The sequence below is a fragment of the Vipera berus genome (genome assembly GCF_964194415.1).
Source record: "Vipera berus genome assembly, chromosome: 2".
Taxonomy (NCBI): Eukaryota; Metazoa; Chordata; class Lepidosauria; order Squamata; family Viperidae; genus Vipera; species Vipera berus.
Window position 1 is genome coordinate 31,707,864 of NC_138203.1, and position 25,460 is coordinate 31,733,323.

Sequence of the window (25,460 nt, forward strand, 5' to 3'; positions counted from 1 at the left end):
GAGCTCAGAGACAGAAATATTTGCAACTACCTAGGATCCAACTCACAGCCTCCTGATTGTGAGGCAAAAGCTCCACCTCTAGGCCACCACACCACTCATGGGAAGTTATATAAATGTCTTAAATAAATAAAATTCACATAAATCCACTAAGCACAAGTAGAGAGAAATCCGAAGAAGGTGCATTTCAAATTTCTCAGAGAAGCTTGACTGGCTTTAATACACTGTTAATGAAGGTGGAAAATTCTTATTTGCATTTCCAAGATCCCATGTTTACTTCTGATTGGCATTAAAGATACCTTCCTGAAATCTTTATATTCTTGCTTGGTTGGTCTTGCCAGTTGTGTTGGACCTGAAACCAAGAGATTAATGCAAAAGAAGCTTCTAGTGCCCTTCAGCCAATATGTGTTGCACGAGCATATCAAGTCTTTGGATATTAATTAATATTAATATTTAATTCATTATTTTAATATATCATTAATTTTAATATAGTAACATAAACACTTTTCCTCCAGAAAGTAATTTGATACCTGCAACAAAGTGCATGAAAAATAGTTAAGTGGTGAGATTTTATTTAGGATTTCTATGCAAGCATTGAGCACATGATTCCAGTGAATAGAAATAACTAGAGGAAAGAATCTGGGCACCATCCAAATACCTTGCAGGCCTGTGGATGGATTACATGTACTCTGTGAACCTCTCAGGGTTTTTTTGCTCTTGAAAGTTCCCTACAGTTTCTGGGTTTCTCTCTGTGTAGTGTTTCTGAACAGAAGGGAAAACTTATAGAATCACCAAACTCTCTGACCATTTCTCTGAATCATGACCATTGAATATAAAGAAAAAAACCATCTCAAGATTTTTTTACCAAATTCTTCTTTTTCTTTCTCTTTTTTTTTGTATGTGATTCCGAAGAGAATGTTCAGCTTTGCTTTACAAATTCTGGTAGTTCCATGCCTGTATGCAGGTTGAGAAACCCCGATTGTTCCAGTACAAAAGCAGGATAAGCTGCTTTAGTGAATTTATACTTGATAGCAGACAGCAATTGCCCTCTCTCTGCATTGAGAAATAGGAGCCTTCCAGTATTATAGTCTAGCAGGATGCCAATCCGGGCAGGCTGTTCAGTCACCATAATTTCACTCATCTCACCATTGTGGAGAACTTTATATACAGAACTGCAAAGAGCAAAAATATAAAATCAACACAAATCCATTGCAAAGGTCCAACACAGAATTTATTTAGTCCAACACTATCAAGATCTCATCTAATGCCAACCTGATTGCAAAGGCCAATTTGTAACCAGCTCCTGGGATTGAGAAAACTTTTTCTAAGATCTGAAAAGTACTGTGCAGAACTCCCCACCTGATCTCAACAGGTTACTTTATTTTTAGATCTTAGGAATAAGGATCTGGAATCCCATTGCTTAACAATGTGTTCCAACATTTCCCTTTTGTAATGAGAAAATCCCTGAATAAGAATATAAATTAATTAGAATATATGCACAGGATCATTAAAAAAACAAGCATTTGACTGGATTTATTTTGGACAAGAAAAGCAATATCTATTATCTGGAGCTGTTATATACTCTTTGGGATAGTGTATATAATTTATCTGCTTCATATCCTTCCAAATGCATTGCTCTGCATTTACCTGCATTCTCAGGCAGGTTCCAGACTGGGAATTTCTATTCTACCTGGGAATTAGTTGAGTTACAACTCAACAAATTAAAAGGACACCAGATCAAGAAAGGGACAGCTCTACATAATGTACTGCCCATAGGCCAGATAATATAAATCTCTTCCTTCTAGATACAGAATTGACTATTCACTTGTACAAAAGCAATAGGTAGGTAAGAGCCTTGGTGGAGCACTGGGCTAATGCCTCCTTAAGTAACACCAGCTGCCTGCAATTAGTGCAGGTTCGAGTCCCACCAGGCTCAAGGTTGACTCAGCCTTCCATCCTTCCGAGGTAGGTAAAATGAGGACCCAGATTGTTGGGGGCAATAAGCTGACTTTGTAATAATGCCGTGGGGGGCGGGGCGGGTGAAAGCCCTAATAAGCAGGCATATACATAGAATGAAGGCTATTGCTAAGCACATTGATTTGTGCTTCTTAGATTGTAAGATGCCCTGAGTCTTCGGAGAAGGGCGGGATATAAATGGGATTAAAAAAAAAGAAGAAGAAGCTATGTCTGTCTGGCCTCTATCCTCCACAGAGAAATACAAAGCTCAGGAAAACAGGCAAGGCACATTTGCTGATCGTTGTAACTTTTGCTCCATAAACCCACTAGCTTATTTTAAAGTTAGAACAAGTCTGGGGAATTTATTCATCTGTATTTGTTAAATTTATTTGGCATCTATCTCACCATGGGTTTAACTCTAGGTGGCTTATAATAAAAAGGAAGAAATGGAAAGAAGTATAAACAAAACAGAAGTAATCCAATAAAACAATGATCAAGAAAATTAGAATACATCAATATGATAACAAAAGATGGGTGGGTGGGGATCAGAGATCGAGGGGGGTTTATTAATCTACAGGTTAACCTAAATACAGTATATGATGACAAATGGGCTGTATGGATTCCAGTAATTTTTCTGTATGCAATCTGATAATGGGACGTGAGGGAGAATAGTTCTGACCTACCCATCCCCATAAATATTCTTTTACTTATGCATTTTCACACGGAAATAAGTATCTCCATAGTATTGATCAAGGTGGTCATTCCTTCAGGGCTGCTGAAATGATTACTATGGAAGTATAAGGTAAAGGTAAAGGTTCCCCGGCACATGCGTGCTAGTCGTTTCCAACTCTAGGGGCTGGTGCTCATCTCTGTTTCAAAGCCGAAGAGCCAGCGCTTGTCCGAGGACATCTCCGTGGTCATGTGGCCGGCATGACTAGACGCCAAAGGCGCACGGAGCGCTGTTACCTTCCCACTGGAGTGGTCCCTATTTTTCTACTTGCATTTTTACATGCTTTCGAACTGCTAGGTCGGCAGAAGCTGGGACAAGTAACAGGCGCTCACTCTGCTACGCGGCACTTGGGATTCAACCCGCCAAACTGCCGACCTTCTGACTGACAAGCTCAGCGTCCTAACCCACTGAGCCACCACGTCCCTTTTAAGGAAGTATATATGCTGCCTATCTTTCATGAAGCACTCATTTTGAAATACAGTATTACAGATACTAACCACCCTTTTCAATGAATGATTGTTAAATTAAAAATACTGATTAGATTTGAAAAAGAGAAGTCTGAAAACCACCTCAATGTGACCTTATCTGTCAGAAAAATGAGATAGAGTATATCGCTAGAGTACTATTCCTAGCTAAGGATCATCCAGCATTGCAAAGTTCTGGATTCACTCCAAGAAAACTAGTCTATCTTTCACTCCCAATACCAGTTATATCATCAGGATGACCTCGAGCGAAGCAGCCATGGGAGCAGTATATTAACTATGCAGCAAATTGCCCCAGGATAAGACAGATGGATCTCATGGTTGGAGGATTCATTACAACAACAAATTGCAAGAGTTCAAAGCTCTGCTCCTATTTCAGTTAATGAAAATTATACAACCAGAAAATCAGGAAGAGAACCTTATGGTGAAATTTTGTTCATCCCATTCTTGTAGAAAGAGATGGAAGCTTGCATTCAGATTTGTTTACATATTATTCAATTTCAATTATAAATGAAACAGCAATGGCTGCTTTGCAGGGATGATGAAAAATTGCCAGTGGAAGTATGGAAAAAGGAAAAAAAATAAGAAATCTTAATGCAGGAAAGAAAATATGATCTAGTCGAAACAACCAAAGGATGAAATTTGGATTATATCAACAGTGGTGTAATGTTAAGATTATGGGACATGATAATTTTAGTCATCACACTATACAAAAAGGATGCTGATGAACTGGAAACTATGCAGAGAAAAACAACAAAGATGGCAAAGCACCTGGAGGCTAAATCCTATGAAACCTGGCTATAAGAACTGAATATGTTTAGCCTAAAGGAGAGAAGACAAAGGCGAAGCATGATACCAGTCTTCCAATACTTGAAAGGCTATCATAGGGAAGCAGGTATAGATTTATTCAACTTAAATTTATTCAACTTAAATTCAAAATAAGGAGTTATTTTCTGGCCATTACACAATGAAACAGCATGACTCATAGAATGTGAGTGGTCTGTCACTGGACATCAAAAAAGAAAAAGGTTGGACTGCCATTGGCCCAAGATGATCTGAGATTCCTAGGCTGAGTCTTGAAGTAGAAGACTTCCATACTCCCTTCAAACCTTTTGGTTCTATGATTCTCTGAATCTCATCAGTGGAATGCAAAGATTGAAGTGCATGTGAAAGAAATGCATACATGCACTGGGATTCAGGAATTTGGGAATGAGACTGTAGCCAAGATTTTTTGGATAAGGATACAAGGAAGGGGAAAGAAGAAAGATATGCTGTAGTACTATAGATCACCAAATCAGGTAGAAAACCAGGATACTGCCTTTCTGGACTGGAATACAGAATTTCCAGGATAAAAAGAAATAATAATGATAGGACATCTAGACAACTCTTGGAAAAACAACTCAGCCAAAACAGCAGAACCCTTAGGGAGGTCTTACTATTTTATCTTTCAGAAGGGTGAAGTTTAGTTCTCTTATAGCTGATCAAAGCCAAGAAGAACTGGCTGAAGTGGTAAAAGCAGTGGAAACCTTAGAAGGAGATGACCAAATCAGCTTATAGTATTGCTGTCCATACATTGGATTTTAGGAGAGCTCATTTAAATAAGCTTAGAGAATTACTCCATCAATCATTCTCAGCCTTTCCAGATGTGTTCGAACCACAATTCCCAGAATTCAAACCATGGGCTGCTTGGGAATTCTGGGTATTACAGCCCCAAAATTTCTGCAGAGCACTAGATTGGAAAATAAGGTTGGCACTCTAATTTGTTTTTTGCTTTCCTTCAATTTTTTTTCTGACTATTTACATTGTCAAATGTAGAGTCTGGATTTTGAAAAATAGGAAGAACAATGGTATTTCTGAAATATGGTGTTGGAGAAAACTCCTGAGAATGCCATGGATATTCAAGAAAATCAACAAATGAATAATCAAACAAATCAACCCAGAGTTCTTACTAGATGTTTACAGAATCCTACTTTTAATAAATTGAAGACATTATATGAAAACTAGCTTTTGGGAAATGGCCCCGGTTCTGGGAAACGTAGAAGAAAAGATAAGAATAGGATGACCAGCAGCATAGTGGATGGATTAAGATACAGATGCACCATTGTAAGATGTAAAAAACCAGATTAGGAACAGGTTGTCAAGAAAAAAATGTCTATGTTGTTGTTAAGAACACTAACTTGAAAGGATAGTAATCAGTCATACAATCAATTTTGAAATAAATCATCTTCACTGCTTCTGATGGTGATTATTTTTATCTCATTTGCACTAATATTCTGTGACTATTAATTCCAACTTGTTATTTTACGATCAATTCTCTCTTTTAAGAAACTTTCATTGTTTTTGTGGAGCATTCTCTCATTCCTTTGGATTAGGATGTCCATCAGAGGAAATGGGAGCTGTGTCAGCAACACTGAAGCTTTGACACTTTTTACACTCTGTGGTTTCTGCCTTCCTCACACACACACACAGAGAGAGAGAGAGAGAGAGAGACAGACAGACAGACAGACAGACAGACAGACAGACAGACACAGAGAGAGACAGAGAGATGCATCTGACTGGGGAAAATTTGGAAAAATCCAACTTTCTGCTCCAAATTTGGGCATTTCAAAAGATCGCCTGTGCCCACTACCAAAGAAAAACATTAAAGGACATTAAGTGAAGTTTCTATGAAGAGCTATTTTGTATTACCTTGTTTTGTTGGAGCAGTGTAAGCACCATGAATTGTTTTTCTGTCCCAGGTCACTACTTTCTAGGAGTGTTGAAGAGCAGATCCCAACCTTGTAAGCTCCACAATCACTGACGGTGATTTCCCAGTAATGCCATCCTTGGGCAGGCAAGCACTCACCCAACACTGGTGGGCTTCTGCACAAAGAGAAACAAAGAAAAGTGGCCTTGCATTCCCCAAAAAATCATGCAAGCTCAAATCTTATAAAAGTCTCAAGTCTCCTAGCTTTTCACCATAACCTTAACAGTGTTTGGAGTAAGAGACAACCCTTTTCTCCTTTTGAAGCCAATGGAACGATATAAATAAATTATGTAAAAAGGACTCTGATGTCTGTCCGAAGGATGCCTTTATGAAAACAGAATGGAACAAGAGCAAAAATGGAGCGGAGAAGTCATCAAAAGAAACATTGAGTTCAATAATGGGCCCAATCCAGAAGGGAAAAAAATCCAGTTTAATTTCCCCAGATGTAGGTGGGTAATAGCTTAGAATTTGGTTTGTTGACTCATAAACCTCTCTTCCTCCTGGTCATGTGGTTTAGAGTGGAGCAGCCTACCCTGTTCACACTCATGTGCACAAATAGACATATGTAAATGGGCACCCAACTTAGGCACACACAGGCAACACATATATCTCCATTCTGAGACATGTGCAACACATCTACATGCATCCAGATACCACTAATGCACAGAGGCAATACATATCCATAGAAAGTCTATACAGGTGCAATATGTAACTTCATTACACAGAAGAAAAATGCAGGCACTTCCTATGGCTACTATTGGCATTGGGATGGAAAAGAAATCCAGAGGCTTTCCCTAACATGTTACTTTTTCCGAGCCAGCAGAAAGTGGGGAAAGATAGAAATAAAAAGGGGCTCAGAACTCTGTCAACAGGACAACTCTCCAAGAACAAAGAGAATGAGACTGCATTTGGCGTGGTGAGGAGATGTTGGTGGAAGAAGGCTGGGTTTGAAAATCCCCTTCAGATTCCTCCAATTCATCTCTCTGGGAGAGCCAATTGGAAAAAGATTTAGAATACAACTATTAGAATGAAAGCCCCTTCCTTCCTTAACGCATGACCCCAAGTAGAGTATACTGTATGTACAGTAGTTCTCCAAAGCTTCCGAGGAGACATTCACATACTGTACATGACTGTGTCATGGGGAAACAGCAAAAATGCACACACAGATGCAGCATGTTATTTTAGGGCACAGACAAAATAGAAACATCCTCTGCTTGGTAAAGGGATTGGAAAGGATCACAGTAGGCATGCCCTGCATTTTTTCTCTATCTTGTTTACTAGTTGTGATATGTAGAGAAAGTGTTAGAGGGCTCTACAACATGCAATAAACATGATCTTGATCAAGACCACAAGCAACCTACTATTTAAAGGACAAAAATAACTTGTGTAAAGCTGAGCTTCTATGGGCCAGCTGGTGCTGCTGGCTGGCTGGAGAGGGACACACACTAATGCACCAAAGCAGCAAAGACACTTCCCTCAAAAAACGCAAAACCAAACCAGAAATCATTTGGATATTTTGATGAATTGACATGCATCCAAATGATCATTTTTCTATTGTCCTTTATTATGCCTTCCTTAACATACACTGTTTTTTTAACTAACCTGAAGTGGAAAGAAAGAAAGAAAGAAAGAAAGAAAGAAAGAAAGAAAGAAAGAAAGAAAGAAAGAAAGAAAGAAAGAAAGAAAGAAAGAAAGAAAGAAAGAAAGAAAGAAAGAAAGAAAGGAAGGAAGGAAGGAAGGAAGGAAGGAAGGAAGGAAGGAAGGAAGGAAGGAAGGAAGGCTTTTTCTTCTATTAAGTAAGTCTTTTTCATGGTTTCTAATGCACACATCCTGTTGAAAATATTATCCAATAGAAAGAAAGAACACGAATCAGTAAAACTTACCCAGTGAGATTAGTATCATCCGGAAGGCATATCATGGTTCCATTGGGCGATACTTGCAGTACAGAGTGAACAAGTTCTCTCATTATATGAAATCTTGTTCCTATTGTAATTCATAGGCAAAAAATAAACACCATTTCATGAATGAGGGAAATTGATGTTCATGTTGTATTATAAAAAAAAACTTAAAAACTATGGAAATCACTATAAGAAAAACAATATTGTGTGAGATTGGTAGGCCTCCCCATTTCTTTTTCAATTAAGCATTCAGAAATAAGAGTCTTAAAAGCCAACTCTAACACACAAGCATGAAGTTTCTGCTGTTTTTATACAAGTCAATGGAAAAAATCATCACATTTTCCCAGACTAAGGTTTGATCTGAACTTAGAAACTTGGATTCATTCTACTAACCATCAAGCCATTAGAAGTTATGCTCAAAGGGAGAGTTCACTCCTTCAGCACTAAAAAGCAAAGGAAAAGGATCATGATAAATTTAGTCTATTTTCCTATGTGCATGAGAAAGGCAGCATAAAAAAATGATTCACCAGAATCACGTGCATCTTTTTCCATCTGCATCTTACCTTAATTTGCCAAGCTTATGTGCACAATTTTCCACAGATTTTTAAAAATATAAATTTGCACAATACCATCTCAATGTAATGTTATTTTTACAGTATATAACTTTCCCAATAAGGCTTTTTATGGGTTGGAGTAGAAGACCTCCAGGTCCCTTCCAACTATTATTTTTATTATAACTTACACAAAGAAAACTCTTTAAAATGTAAATATTAAGCCTGGGAAGTTGAAAAAGCACCCCAAAGGAAGGATAATGACAAGGTCCTTCTCCACCTCCATGAAGTTACCAGGAGTTCAGTTCAACTCAAAGGAGACTTTACTTTTCCCTCGTATATGCTTCCTTTCAAAACACGAACATCCTTTGTTTTGTTCATATAAATCAGAAATAGCCACTCCCCTTCAGATGCACTTATGCATTACATATTGACTTTGGTCCAGAAAAAGATGGACAACCTGGAGTTTCTATTAAGGAATGACCTGCATTTTAACTCAGAAACCTCTTTGGAGAATCCCACAAAACATCTGCTATAGAAATTTATGAGGAGTTCATTTATATGCATATCTTTAGAAGCAAGATCTTTTCTTAAGACAAATGGTCTACAAGAATCCTAATGCTACAGGAATAACTAGAGGAAAACCAGTCTGTGGATAACAAAGGAAAGAAAACCAACGTCAGGTTAAAAAAAAAGCTGATGAATTCAGATCTATTAATATATTTTTTCTCATTTCACCATGAAATATTCTTACAATCTCTGACAGCACAGCCACTGAATCAGTGACCGTTAACCTATTTACATCTGAAACAAAGTATTGACTCCCAACCCATATAGAATATATATGTATATGTTTGGTTTTCTTTTGATAAATGTCTGGAAATAACAGCATTCAGGAAGACAATTAATCCAATCTTTTGCAGAGTCACAACCTTCAAATACTATTTATGCTCCCAATACAATGAAATGACCCATCATAAACTTCCTTCTGTTCATACAGCTATTGTGTACAATGCAATTAAGCCAAACAGTCAAGGTTAAACATTAAAACCAATGCTGCCTTGTATGCTTTAGCCTTCAATTGTTCTCCAGAGATTTCTTGCCATAATTCTTTGTTGTATTCTAAATATAGCAAGGGGGATGATACTATACTTTTATACATTTTGAGGAATTGATTTGCTATCAAATATTAGATATGGAACAGCCTTTTTGTATCTTCTTTGTATTTCTACACATCCTTACTAAATGCAGACTTCCTATGAGTCTATGCATTAAATATTCCATTAAGTGGAAGATAACACTTAGACTTATATATGAAATGAAATGAACCTTTATTGTCAAAGTACAACTATGTGTACATTGAGATTAGCTGAGCCTCCCTTTGTGCTCCCACCCCCCAACACACAGTGACAACAAACCCTCCATCTTACTACACCATGGGAACCAACTACACCACACACTGGCCTCCCAAGTCAATTCTGCATAAAATTCACAAAAGTTATTTCTTTACAGCCCTCTCTCAAAGCAGTTTACAGTCAGCATATTGCCCCCAACAATGTGGGTCCTCATTTTACCGACCTCAGAAGGATGGAAGGCTGAGTCAACCTTGAGCTGGCCAGGATCTAACTCCTGGATGTGGGCAGAGTCAGCCTGCAATACTGCATTCTAACCACTGTACCACCAGGGCTCTGGTGAGATACTGGCTGCCATAAGTCAATTCTACATGTTTGTGTCTCTATGGAGGGAGGGAGGGAGGGAGGGAGGGAGGGAGGGAGGGAGGGAGGGAGGGAGGAAAGAGAGAATAGACAGATCTGGCATGATAATTTCAAACTTCAGCAAGCCTGATTTTAAAGCAAATGTTTTCATCAATCCATCAAATGTCTTCCCAAAAATACCTGAATTATACTTATTTTTAATCAGCTTCAGTCATATGGCTATTGGGTCTTCAATGGATCTGAATATACAGCTTTTTTCTGGAAACCAAAGAAGTATGCTATATGCAAGAACGCATACAAATCTTTCTGCATTTTCTCTATTTCTTGTGGAGTTTTCCTTAGTTTACCTACCTTTTGTTGAAATTAGAGCAGCTTCACTCTGTTCACTTGTTCCAAAGGTATTAACTGCTCTCACATAGAAGAAATAGTTTACGTTTGATTGTAGGTGAACCTTTATTTCAGGCTGTCGAATACCAGCTAGAGATCTGAAAAAGCAGAAATATGTATGGCCAACATATTAAAAAGTTTATTTTTCCCCTTCAAAATTCTCCCCAACCTTCAAAAAAGAGCAACAAATGACAGAAGATGGATCCTTTTTCCTATGGAAAAGATAAGGAAGGTAGAAGTGTGTTTTGGTATCATATTGATATTGCAATATTGGCTGAACATACCAATGGTAAGTATTTTCATTATGGCAAACAAGAAGAATAAAATTGAGACCAAATCCTCCAAATGATTCACAATAGATTTCCAATTATTAAACAATTCCACAGCATCTCCATCTCTGTCTCTGTCTCTGTCTCTCTCTCTCTCTCTCTCACACACACACACAGAGCGAGATAATTGTAATAATTGAGACTGAAGTTATATATGGAATGACTAGGAAGTTTATATTATGGAATTTGAGGGAGATCATAATGCAGTATCCAAAACAATTTCAGAAAGTGTTTATTATCAGGCAAGATTATTATTATAATATTTCACTAGTGTCTCAATGATCAACTGGGTAGTAGTAGCAGGAATTAGTGGGATTTGGAAAGATGCCAAGGCTACACTTTTGAAGCAATTGCCTTATACTTTTACCAACATGAGATAAAGGAGCAAATGTTAACATGAGAAAGCAGCACAAGCATGAGACTCACAACCAAAATTGTTTCCAAATCTCATTTTAGATTACAAACCTTCAAACCAAATTTCAAAATAGAATCTTTAATGTTTCTTTCTCATACCAGAGGATTCTGATACTCATAGAATATAAACAACCTTGCCTATTATGATGATGATAACTTTATTGTCACTTTGAATGTACACCAATCGGCATACATCAAAATGAAATTTCGTTGCATACAGCTCTCAAAGGGTCACCACCTCCGATATATACTCCTTGTTCGGGGCCCGCTCAAATTTCACACTCTCCATTTTAGTCTCTAGGGAGTGAACGATGGCAAACAGGACAGATGGAAATGGGGCTCCATTATACTGTACATATTGTATATTCTTGCATACAATTCATATTCTTGAATTGGCTAGGCTAAATCTGAAGCGTATGGAACTTATCAAGATCAGAGCTTGATCGTGCGCATGGGATAGTCAAAGAAACTACAATGCAGCATTACTGTGATAAAATCTACATTGGTTTGTAGCATAGGCCTGTGGATATGATATTCACTGATAGTTCTTTATCAATACATAAACAAAGAAAAATCTTCTCATGCAAGCTAGTCTGTATTCTCCCCCCCCACACACACACATATATTTAAAAGAAATCTATTTTTAGTTTTTTAAAAACACGTCGTAGACCATATCTTTTGCTGGTGGTACTACTTTTCAGTTTATAACAATGTTTTAGTAATATCAGGCAAGTACTGAAACTGGTATTTGCTCCTTTTTATTTCACCCCCCAAGCTTAATAATTAAAAATATATACTGTAACAAACAGGGCTTGTTTTCCAAAGCATGCATAGACATTTACTTAAGATTAACAGATTACATAAATTTCTGTATTGTTGCATCCTATTCGATGAACCAGCAGTAAGAGAAATTAATGAGAGCCCACATCATGGCTCATGCAATGCTATGCTCACCTTCTTTAGCTATATTAAAAACCATTATCTGAGCCCATTTTGAAAGCTCTAGTCTAGGTTTTTTTCTTCCCAAAAGCAATAAAAACTGAAACATCCAGAGGGATTCACCTACTATTTCCTTCCTAGCTGTTGTTTTTCAGCACTACACATTGATTGTAAGTTGTCCAAAAATCCCCTTACTTCTACATGCCTTACTAAGGATTGGTCGCTATGCAACTAGAATATATTTTATCTACTTATATTGTTCATTATCTCCTCCCTCTATTTTTTTTTAAAAAATGTTGAATTATACACTAACTTCAAAAAGAATAGTTTTTAGCCAGAGTGAATTTCAAAGACTCCCAGATTCTTTTCATGATTTGATCTGAGCTAAAGCTCTTTATAATTGGCTTGAGCACTCTTCTCATAACATCAATACTGTAAAGTAAATACGTGATTTTTTAAACTTGGCTTGGTGGAATAGAAGGAATGTTCGGAAGGAGAACATAACCACCTGGGGGAGCCATCACTCTATTGGCAACACCCCTGGATCTGTAGACCTTCAACTTTTAAAAAAATGGGTGAAATCTTGCAAGATCATCTCTTGAGAAATCTGCACTAGGTGTTATGTATCCAGGTGCAGGCATCTGCATAGCAGCGGCCACTAGGGGGTGTTGGCCTGGACGGTTTTGGCAGGAAACCTAGGGCCAACCCCATTGGCTAGCCGCCTACCTGGCCAGGTATATAAGAAGACCAGGTAGCCCTTGTTTGCCAGTACGAAACCCCCCACAATAAAGAGCTGAACACGTACTCTGGCTGGCGTCTCTTCCTTGCATCGGACCCACTACATTACAGTGGCGACGAAGGTGGGATTCTGCCGACAGAAGAGCTGAAGTCACTGGGGGAACGCACCGCATGCTGAAGGAAAAGAGGCATCTTTTCTCCCCCCCCCAATGTGACCGCCAGCCACCGCGACCTGGCCACCGCGAGCGACCTGAAACCGGCTCCGGCCACCGTAACCGCAACTTGAACCAGACACCGCAGGAGCCGATGGTAGATCGATGGCATGAACACCCGCCACCCGGAGAAATGGGCCCGATATCTGTCGCACGCCAAGCTGTACATGAGATTTAATCAGATCTCGGAGGACGGCTCGAAGGCAACAGCCCTGCTCTGCATCGGTGGACCCACACTCCTCGAGGTCTCCGCAAACCTGTTCTCCCCGGATCCCATAGAATCCATCTCTTACCGGGACCTCGTCGCCAAGCTGAACGTAAACTTCTGGCTCTGCATGTCCACACTGGCCTCGAGGTCGCAGTTCGAGAAGAGGGACCAGTGTCCCGACGAGTCCGGGGCCGACTACATCGCCGCCCTGTGAGAAGCAGCCGTCACCTGCAAATTTTCGAACTTGGAGGAGCGGCTACGCGACAGGCTGGTTTGAGGCCTATGAGACATGAAGCTGCAGGAGCGCCTGTTCGCGAAAAACGAGGTCTCACTCCAGGAAGCCCAGGACGCCATCCTGGCACACAAAGTGGCCTGCGGGGCTGTCCAGGCTGTCCAGGAGTCCAGGACCGGCGGCCAGACGGGCAGCATCCACCAGCAGGTCACCACGGCCGAGGACGAGGAGGACGAACAGAGCATCGACCTCCTTTAGCGGAAATTGACCCCCGACCAACGAGAAAGATGCCTGGACAAGCCCAAGTCGGCCAACAACTCGCAGAAGTGTGCAGGCTGCGGCGGAAACCATGTGTGCAGCCTCTGCAAGTTTCGGTCGGCCACGTGTCGGGCCTGCAAGAAGACAGGCCACATAGCCATGGTCTGTCGTAGCCGCCGCCCCCGAGAAGAGATCCATGAGCTATGCCCGGATGAATAGCCTTTGAGAGGTACTGGGGCCCCAATCCGATTACGAATTGGCTATGTTGAGAGCCAGCTGGCCATCCACCACACTGGTAGCCACCGGCTGCTCAAATAAAAAATTAAACTAACAATCCACTTGCACGGCGTTCCCTGCAACATGGAGCTTGACTCCGGCTCAGCGGTCTCCATCATTTCTGACGAGACCTTTAATTACATTAACAGCCGGAGCAAGCAGCAGATTCAATTATGGCCCTCAAATTTAGCGCTGACCGACTTCCAAAACTCGCCGGTCAAGGTAAAGGGGGAGGCCACCCTTTCAGTGGGGTTTAAGAGTCGCAAGGAGCATCTGGAGGTAGTGGTGGTAGAGGGCCGGAGAGCCAGTCTAGTCGGCCTAGACTGGTTTGAGGCCCTGGGAATTGTGGTCACGGGGATCCACCGGATCCAGGGAGAATCTATCGAGGCTGTCTGAAAGGAGTTTGCAGACGTCTTCGATGGGAAGCTGGGGAAGTACATAGGGCCCCCCATCTCGTTCAAATTGAACCCGAGCATCGCCCCCATTAGGGTCAGGCCACGGTGAGTACCCTTCGCGCTCAGGCATAAAATTGAACACGAACTGGACAAGCTGGTGGCCCAGGGAATCTTAGAGCCCGTAGATGGGGGAGAGTGGGAGACCCCGATAGTCACCCCACTTAAACCCAACGAGGAGGTGAGGATCTGCGCCGACTACAAATGCTTGGTGAACCGTGCCCTAAACCTGCACACTTACCCGGTCCCCATGGTCAGCCACGTTCTCGCTTCCCTCCAAGGCAGTGCCATCTTTGCGAAGCTCGATCTTGCGCAGGCGTACCAACAGCTCACGGTTACCAGGGCAACGGCTGACACTCAGACGATAGTAACTCACAGGGGAGCCTTCAGGGTAAACAGACTGCAGTTTGGGATTAGCGTAGCTCCTGGCATTTTCCAGGAGATCATGGAAAAAACCCTCAAGGGCATCCCAGGAGTCTGCCCCTATTTTGATGACATCCTGATTGCAGGAGCATCAGCTGAAGAACTGGCAGGTAGGCTTAGGGAGGTTCTAACCAGGCTGCGCGCTGCTGGCCTCAAACTGAAGAAGGAAAAATGCAGGATTGGGGTTCCTTCCATGGAATATTTGGGGTTCAGGATAGATGCCAAGGAAATTCACCCCACAGAGTCCAAGGTAAGGGCAATCAAGCTGGCACCCACACCTAGGCACAAAGCAGAGCTACATGCATTCCTGGGTCTGCTCAATTTCTACCACACCTTCCTTCCACACAAGGCAGCAATAGCAGAACCATTACACAGGTTATTGGACAAGAAGGCAGCATGGACCTGGACCCCCATCCACGACCAGAGTTTCAGAGCCTTAAAGGCACTCCTGTCTGACAAATCCACAGTAACACATTTCATAGAGTCCAAGCCCATTTGCATCGCATGTGATGCATCCCCTTACGGTGTGGGCACTGCCTAAGCCACCTGGAACCTTCAGGGGCCCAAATTCCAATCACCTACTATTCCAGAATGCTGTCTGGAGCAGAGAGGAACTACGCCCAAATAGATAAGGAGGCCCTGGCAATAGTGGCAGGGGTAAAAAAGTTCCATGATTATCTATACGGCAGGGAGTTCACAATTTACACAGATCACAAACTACTGCTTGGCCTGTTCACAACGGACAAGCAGACCCCCCAAATTCTGTCTCCCAGAATGCTCCTGTGGTCTATCTTCCTTGCAGCGTACAATTGCAAGCTGGTGCACAAGCCAGGGAAGGAGATGGGCCACGCAGACGGCCTAAGTAGGCTACCCATAGACACCATGGAACCAGACCCGGCCCCAGCAACACAGATCCTAGCCATGCAGGAACTACCAGAATGCCCAGTACATGCCAAGGACATCGCAGCCAAGACAGCCTCAGACAACATCATGAGCAGGGTACACTCGTGGGTTTGCACAGGCTGGCAGGACAAGTCCACGGGACCTGAATTCCAGGCATACTTCACCAGGCGACATGAGCTATCCACACACAGTGGTTGCCTCCTTTGCAGTAGCAGGGTCATCATCCCCACAGCATTCCGGGGCAGAGTGTTGGAATCCCTGCACGAGGGGCATCCGGGGGTGGTCAGGATGAAGGCACTGGCCAGGAGTTACCTCTGGTGGCCAGGGTTGGACAAGGACATTGAGGAACAGGTCAAGGGCTGTTACACATGCCAGAGATCCAGGCCACAGATGCCACACACACCCGTGCACAGGTGGGAGGCCACACACACACCCTGGTCCTGCATTCACATTGACTATGTGGGGCCCTTCCAGGGTCAACTGTTCCTAGTGGTAGTGGATAGCCACTCTAAGTGGTTGGAGGTAGCTCCTTTCCCCAACATTACCTCTGCAAGGACAATCCAGGTGCTCAGAGCCCTCTTTGCCACACACGGCCTCCCCGATGTAATTGTGTCTGATAACGGGCCTCAGTTTACCGCTAATGATTTCCAGGCGTTCTTGAAGGCGAACTGGATTAGACACGTCACCTCTGCGCCCTTCCACCCATCGACTAACGGGCAAGCTGAACGGATGGTAAGGACGACCAAGGACGCACTCCGGCGCATCATCAGTGGGGACTGGCATCACAGGTTGGCAAAATTTTTGCTCGCACAACACACCACACCATGTGTTGCCACCGGAAAGAGCTCAGCAGAACTACGATGGGGACGGCGCCTCATCACCAAGCTTGACCAGCTGCACCCTGACTGGGTGGTGGCAAACACTGAGAAGCCACCTACACACAGGGTGTTCAACGTGGGGGACCCGGTTTGGGTAAGGAACTACGGGGCAGGTCACACATGGATTCCAGGGACAGTGGTTGACAAAACGGGGCCTCTATCCTACATCATAGGGGTGGAGGGGGAACGACACATCAGGCGACATATTGACCAGCTCAGAGGAAGGGTCCCTGAGTGCACCACACACGCCCAACCTGACAATCACACACCAGAAGAGGCCAGACCAACCGGAAACCACACGGACCCTAAACTAGCGGAAGATGGCCTTCTGCAGCCAGCCCTGCAGCAGCAGCAGGGCATCATCGGTGGCACGAACCCGACAGACGGACTTAACCAAGCGCAGGAGGAGTGCGAGCCAGATGTGCCGGCCCAGGGGGAAGCCACACCCAGACGGTCCACCAGACCCCACAGGACACCTGCATACCTAGCAGACTATGTGTGCAAATGATCTCAATTTGTTGTTATGTAATATGTATGCATTGTATATAGTTATGTGTGTTATAGTTATAAGGGAGGTTCTTCTCTAAGGGGGGAAGGGGTGTTATGTATCCAGGTGCAGGCATCTGCATAGCAGCGGCCACTAGGGGGCGTTGGCTTGGACGGTTTTGGCAGGAAACCTAGTTTCGGCGGGAAACCTAGGGCCAACCCCATTGGCTAGCCACCTACCTGGCCAGGTAAATAAGGAGACCAGGTAGCCCTTGTTCGCCAGTATGAAACCCCTCACAATAAAGAGCTGAACACGTACTCCGGCTGGCGTCTCTTCCTTGCGTTGGACCCACTACATTACACTAGGGATAAGATTTCACAATCTAGTGAGATTTTAGCCTTTTTTTAATGTTGAAAGAGCCATACCAGCATCATTTACCATGTGAATGAACAGAAGATACAGAATACATGTTGAGTAAGAAGAGGTGCTGTATCTGTATTCTACATCTTCGGTAGAAGCTGTCCAAACCTTACATTACTCTCTGTCAACTTGGTACTTTCCAAGGGTTAAAACTTCATTCTCTTCTGACTAGGCTTTTATCAGAGCCAAAGGAAATTTCTAGAGTTTATCGGTAGATATTTTTTAAAAATCAAGGGTCCAATTTCTGAATTCTTTTCTGAGAGAAATCACTTGAACCACAGCCTTGGTTAAGAATAGAGCAGTAACATGTGCAGGGCTTGGCACTTTGGTATCAGTAGCCTCCTACACACCATTCTACATCCACAATATTTTCACATAACAAATCTGCTCTTCCAGATCACTGAGGAAGTGCCAACATATGGAGCAAGCACAGAAAAAAAACCCTAGACTTCCGGTGAATGGAAGCAAGCAATTTAATGCAGTTCTCTCTCCCACATAGGGATAATAGAATGGCATGTTTCAATATAGCAAATAACTTAACAGACTATTAATGTGGATTCTAATCTGGATTCAAGGATCAAAATGATTTGAAGGAGCACACACAGATACACACCCTAAGGGGGCTAAGTAACATCACACCCATTCTTCACAGAAGCACATCAGATGTGGTGCTTGTTTGACATCATTCTAAAAGACCCATTCTTCACAGAAGCAGGAAGGGGTGGAACCTGGATAACGTGACACTAGTCTAGCTTTATATATAGTACCTGCTGACTCTAGCAGATAAAGGACCAAAAAAGTGTTCTGTTTAAAATCCAAGGTGCAAATGAGATGGGGGAGGGGGCAAAGATGTCACTGGCATACATATAGCACTCATGAGGAAAGAGACAGCAGGTCATCGAAAGGAAGATAAAACAAAAGTCAAGGTGGCAATCACAGGGCATGATCAATGCCCTGCCCCTGTCAGGCATGCTTTAAAGGGATATGAACATAGAAAGAGTGGGATTTTATTTAAATTGATAAGGAGAATAAAAAGGTCTTCAGCTGCTGATACATAATGAAAAGACCCTTTTTTGCAGCAACCGACAGCATCTTATTGTTGGGGCACAGGAGAAGGATACCAAAGGAGGTTCATCTTCAGATAATTAATATGAAATTGTGTGGGGCTTAAATGATTAAATCCATCACTGAATTTGACTCAAAAAACAGATTGCTAGCCTCAGCCACTGGCAAGATACAACGTGATATGTTTCTATTGGTCAAGAAAAGTAATCTGGGCTAAGATTATCAACAAGGAGATGGATTTAATTCTTAATGATTGATATAAACAGAAGCAGCAGGAAGCAGGTTATGTTTTCAACCCAATTCCACTCTTTACATAGGGTAGACATGTCCATCAGATAGCATGAAGCCATTGCCTTAGGCCAGAGGTCCCCAACCCCCGGTTCGTGGAGCAGTACCAGTCCGTGGTATGCCAGCAAGTGATCTGCACAAACAAGTAAAGCCCCATCCATGGGATGCAAGCAGCACACAAAACCACGCGCCCTTCGGTCCGCAAAGAAACCCCTCTCCACGGAACCGGTCCCTGGTGCCCAAAAGGTTGGGGACTCTGCCTTGGGCAGCAGATTTGGAATGTAATGAGAAAGCAATAAATTGTTAATTATTTATTCTAATCCAGGGAGGATGCAACAAAATTTTGAATATAAATAGATCAGCCCTTACATTCTGGAGTAGACATTATACTATGGTAGGAAGGAGGGCAAAATTGGGTACAGATTGGTCAGTGGTCAGGAATGATGAGAATTGTGTTCCAAAATCTGCATATAAGAACCTTATAATAACTGTGAGATCAGATCAACTTTCCTTGACCATATTGACTGACCAATCTATGAGCTATTTTCCAACCCATTGTGAAGACACCAATCTGGGGAAGGCTAGATTAGATAATATAACATAAGAAATTGCTTCTGGCAAAAGGAATAAATGGTTCACTTAGTTCTTCTGATCACAAGAATTTAATGTATTTTAAACTATCACAAATGGTTAAATCCTGATATTTCTATCCTGGAGGAGAAATGAGAAAATCAATCTTTAAAAACATTTGAAGTGTTACAGATTACCTGCATAAAATTTTTTATAAAATAAGAGCTACACACTTTCAGTGCTGCTGGCAGAGAATAGCTCCATTGTACTATCAAAGCATGACAAATTCTGGCAGTTTTTCAGGATACTTCCTTTAGCTTTTATGAAGTGATTGGCTATAATAATTTTTGAAAGAGGGCAGCAGGTGTAAGAAGGAAAAAGACAGAAACAATATACTTCTGTAGTTTTTGGGCACCTACAAATAATCCCCCTCTTCTTCTCTCTTTTCTACATACATGTCTCCAATCACAACCAGAATCTTTCTGAAGTAAGAGGTTTTTTTTTAATGGTGATAATCTATCTTTGTGATCATTAACATCCTGAATATCTTACTTTGGTGTTTTTTTTCCAGAAATGAATGGTGGTGGTGAAACATAAGATGATTTGTATTTTGCAATTTTAATGGCATGGCAAATTAATTCTTGGGGGGACAAAAACAGAGCTAAGTACTTGCAAAGCTATGAAGTAATTTGGGGAGCTAGGAAAAGCATCCACTCTTTGTATTTCATATAACAGAAGTACAGTCATCAGGAAACAAGATACCATTGGAGACGTCCAGCTTTGAAGGATCATGGTTTACAAGGGAAAGATACATGAGAAAACAACAAGGGAGTCCATTCCCATTAATTTGTGCCCCTGTCTTTTCATTCTTCTCCAAATAGCCTGGATGTGATCTAAATAAGGAGGAGGAGCAAAGAGCTTCGCTTTCTAACTATTTTTGTACATTGCTAACACCAGTGCTTTTTTTGTAAAAGAAAAAGGTGCCGGAACTCACACGTCATACAACCCACCTTGCCTACCCTACAAGGTTCCATCCAAAAAAGGTGCTGGAACTCCATTCTGAGCGTTCTATGAGAAAAAAAGCCCTGGCTAACACAAAATAAAGGTATTCATGATTTACCAAATACAGTCACAAAGATTAATATCTGGCAGAATTTTCACAACTCTGCAAAAATGGATTTCTTATTTTCTGTAGGAAAATCAAGAAAAGAGAACGCTCTTGCTTTGACATAGGAAAAACTCTTTAGCCCCACTGCATTTAATCTGTGTCTCAAAGCCCAAGAGACTGACCTGAGGCCTTCTCCTTCAGGGGAATACTGTCTGCAGTATTCAAGTGTGAAGGAGTCTGTTGCTTCCAGGTTGCTGGTGCTCCATCGAATAGTGGCCGTGTCCCAGCAGATGGTGCAGTCTTCTGATTTTATTTCAGGAGTTGGAGGAGCTGTGAATATAGGGGCATATTTGCTGAACCATAAGAAAGACTACAATTGCTAGTTTGTATACACTGGAAGTCAAGAATCCAGACATTTTTCTTCTAACCTATTAAAACTTTGCCATCTCTTGTTTGCTTTTTATTTTCTTCAGAGGTAGATAGAAATACTGCTCTTAGTAAGCGATGAAGTCACATGATGTCATACTGTACAATTGGATTGGTTAGTGATGGAAATTCTGATTCAATTGCCATTGTTAAGTGATGAGTACCTGTATGATATTTCTCTCCTCTGCTTGCTAAGTTTGCTAGGTTAATGTCTGTTCTAAAGAATGGTGATCAAATAGTAGTAGATATATTAAAGTGAAATTACCAGCTTTCAATCTTTTTCTATTCTCAGTGAACAATTAAGGATAAGTTTTTTATGAAAATTTTATTAAAAAGTATAATTACAACAGTAAAAAGTAATACAAACTAAAAAAGATAGAAGAACAAAGGAAAGAACAGGAGGTACAGGAAAGAAAGAAAAAAGACAAAAAGACATAGAAATAGAAAAAAGAAAATAATATATTAATTCAAAATAAGTATGTAAAGAAGTTATGTTCTACCTTCATCACTTCCTCTTATTTGATCTCTAATTTACAAACAAATCCATAAAGCATCATCATTTCTGTCCTGGTTTCAGCTAAAATCCATTAAGACTCACCAGAAATAATAACATATCTATTTTAACCTTGATTACATAAACAAACTGTATATTCCTTTCTTTTACTTATAACAGCCTGAATCTAATCCATTCAAATAATGTCTTAAAATTTTATTTCTTTTCATTTTCATTGGTCCCTTTAACAAGATTCTTTCAAATTTTAACAAGTATCTTTTATACCTCCAATATAGGGAAATTATCCAGGTCATTCACTTGCTATATTGTTTACATATCCATTTTAATTATTTAAACATTAGCTACCATAGTTTATTTTGTATCTCCAGTGTAAAATCTTTTTTGTGATGTGAATATTCCATATGTGAAATAATATCATCTTTTTCCATGTCATTCTTTTAGCTTGTAATTTGTAAATTCACTTTCAACTCAGTCTTGATCTTGTCAGGTAAAACCTGTTCCTCTTCCATAACATCTTTTAGCTACAATAGTGATAGAGGCAGATGTCCCTGTTGACTCTATTAAAATTAATTTCTGAGTCCATTTTTCAAACATATCCTTCAATATGTTCAGTTAGAATATTTTGCTTCATTTTGTAATTGTGAATCAAGTTTATGTTTTATTCTCCTTTAATCTTAGTTCCCTCTAATCATTTTTCCACAGGAAGTTTTTTTAATTATTGATTCCAAAATCTTATTTCAAATTTATCGGGACCCCTGATCTGCTTGTAACTTTGTAAAATCAAAATTTAACTAATATAGAAAAAGAAATTTTTTTTTTAAATCCATATTATATCTATTCTCAACAATGATTGGTATCTTAGTGAAAAATAATGTATTCTCTAGAATTACCATTTTTTTGTCTCCAGATAACCACTAACATTATATTTTGTGCAAGTCCAAAGAAGGATTTTGGCAATTTTTCTTGGATATCTTTTTGGATATCTTTTTGGATATTCTATCCAATTGTGGGAATACCACAGCATTTAGTCACCAATTTTGATATGGTAGGTTTTAACACTAGGTCTCTGGAGATTCTCATTCATCCACATCATAGTTATCCCAAAGGTGCTTTTTCATGAGGCAACTGGACTTTCTTGTTTATCATCAGGGTCACCTGAGTAGTGCAAATGGGTGTGAAGCCTTCTTGGAACTGCTGAAAGGACTGTGTTGTAGACTGGATATAGATGATGTCATATCCCTCCCCCTTTGTTGAGAGAGGGCTGTCCAACACAGATAAACCTTCAGGTTGCCCCAACAACTCTCTAAAAGAATGCAAATGACCAGCTGTCTGCAAGGAGTATAAATCTTCCATCCCCCCCCCCCCATCCAGTCAGAGCTGAAGAAGCTTCTTGGATGAGAAGCGAAAGGTCTTCGAAGAAAAACAAGAAAGTCCAGTTGCCTCATGAAAAACCACCTTAGGTCCATCACCTGTTTGTAGAAAGTATCTTTGTTATCGTTTGGTGCAAAAATTCCCAGCATGCAGGTTTTTTGGCCATCTACTTCTATTTCTACCTCCACATATCTACCATCTGGATCAGCTGTTATTGTGCTTTCAATCAAGGGTTGATATGTAAAGTAACACCATTAGTTTTGTTTTATCCTGCTGACATAAATTTTTCTCCTAAATTTTGCAAATCAATTATTTAACATCTTTATTCCTAATATGTGTTCCTGAAGACAAATTATATCCTGTTTTTGTTTTTTTAGATGTTTGAATACTTTGTTCCTTTTTGGGGGTGGAGTTGGCTCCATTTATGTTCCAGGTTAAATATCTGTATTCCATAGTTTAATGTTTTTGAAAAGTCCATGCAAATGAATATATAGTCTAAAGCATACAAAATATTTTCCAACACCCCACTGCCTCACATGAAAGTAATTTTAAATATTTTTATTCTTTCTGCTACTCTATTTTTATTTGATGTTCTTAATATAAATATTGCAATTATTTTACACAATAGTTAACTAAAATAATACCAATTAACAATTAAAATGCATAAGCTGTAACCTGTAACATCTTAACACTTCCTCTAATCCTAATTACCACATTTAAGGCTGGGTATGTTCCCAGTTCTATACCAGTTTAGTATAGATATTTGAATACTATAAAGCAATCAGAGGAGACTTTCATGTTATAAACTCTAATGGATGAGACAGTCCCTTGTGAGTAAAACAGACTAAGGCAGAATTAACTATATAACACCCATGCAGGTGTAAATACAGAACACATCCCCCTCAAAATCTCTTGTTTTACCAATTTTATGATATGTCCTCTGTACTTCCTTAGGTCATAGCTGTAAATATTGAGGGGAAAAATATTTAGAAGACCAAACAGCTTACCAGTTCTAAATATGGATTTGCCACTGGGAAAACTACATCCTGCATAATTTATGGCCATGATCCATACTCTGTAGCAGTGACCAGGTTCCAGATCCTCCAAAATGCAGTTACTCTCTTTCACAATGACACGATATTCTTCAACAAAGCCTACAACAAATAAAAGCAACATGTACACATGCAAGAAGCCATGAAAAATGCCCTTTTGGTTTATACAACAGCAGGTTAAACCATTGACCAAACAAGAGTGGATTGGCAGAAAAATTCTACATAGCAGTTGGAAAGGGAAGAAATATTACGAAGTGTCTCTCCATCCACTTGCTGGGGTTTTTTTAATACTCATCTTCTATTAGAAACAACACAAAGAATATCATTTAAACTCACCTATGTTTGGATTGATTTAAACTCTCCACTAGATTGAGCCCTTTGGGGGGCTTTTCAAGGTCAGGATCCCCCCAGCCATAAAGACTAGTAGGGAGGGGAACCCAACAATCCCATGGTTCTGACATGATCTCTGTCTGAACCATTATATAGTTGCTAAATGTATTTGTTTTTATTGTATTTTCTTTGTAGTCTGTACACATAACAGCAAGAAAATGCAATTTCTACAAAAAAATACAGGTAGTCCTCAACTGGGTCCAAAACTTCTGTTGTTAAGTGAGACATTTGTTAAGTGAACTTTGCCCCAATTTAAGACTATTCTTGCTACAGTTGCTAAGTGAATCACTGAAGTTAAGTTAGTAGCATGGCTGTCAAGTGAATCTGACTTCCCCATTGACTTGACTTTACTTGTCAGAAGGTCACAAAAGATGATCACATGACACCAAGACATTGCAACCGTCATAAATATGAACCAGTTATCAAGCATCTGAATTTTGATCATGTGGCCATGGGGGTGCTACAACTGTGAAAAATGGTCATAAGTCAGTTTTTCCAGTGCTGTTGTAACTTCAGACAGTCGCTAAACAAACAGTTGTAAGTCAAGAACTACCTGTATTTATTGATAATAACATAGACTAACTGAATTTATCAACAGCAGGCTACATGACAAAACAATCCCACTTTAAATCTAGAAGCAGTAGAAATCCTGCTTAACAACAATCTTAACTCTTCCGAGCCTAAAATTACTAACAAGCTGAGTTTCTGAGGCAAAACAACACAATTTCTTCTCACAATGAATAAGAATATTCAAGGTGGTTTTACTACACTTGTTTATATTATTGTTGTTATTTTGCTTCTGTAAATTCTCCCTTCCCCACCCCACTCCCCCAATGCCACCATTCCCATTCAAAAAGACTCACATACCACTTTGCTCTTTGCTTCCTGGGGATTCCTCCATACAATAAACCTGGAAGAAATCAATGAGGTCGTCTTCATTCACAGTCCAATAGACAGCAATCGATGTGCTGGTAGCTGAGTTTGGATCCTGAGGCTGTAATTTTGGACTATGTGGGACTGGGGGAAAAATATAATCAGTTATAAG

The 25,460-nt window shown here is 40.5% G+C and overlaps 1 protein-coding gene across 1 annotated transcript in view; it reads right to left on the bottom strand.

The window, feature by feature from the left end:
* Positions 1 to 361: 361 nt before the first annotated feature.
* Positions 362 to 25,460, bottom strand: part of CMYA5 (cardiomyopathy associated 5) — a 69,623-nt gene continuing 44,524 nt past the window's right edge. The window contains exons 8-14 of the mRNA XM_081316506.1: positions 25,283 to 25,432; positions 23,981 to 24,127; positions 20,845 to 20,992; positions 10,427 to 10,560; positions 7,795 to 7,894; positions 5,854 to 6,027; positions 362 to 1,169 (exon numbers count right to left, since the gene is read on the bottom strand). Of these exons, the coding sequence (XP_081172632.1) occupies positions 917 to 1,169; positions 5,854 to 6,027; positions 7,795 to 7,894; positions 10,427 to 10,560; positions 20,845 to 20,992; positions 23,981 to 24,127; positions 25,283 to 25,432 (1,106 nt within the window). The 3' untranslated portion in view covers positions 362 to 916. The remainder of the gene's footprint in view (positions 1,170 to 5,853; positions 6,028 to 7,794; positions 7,895 to 10,426; positions 10,561 to 20,844; positions 20,993 to 23,980; positions 24,128 to 25,282; positions 25,433 to 25,460) is intronic.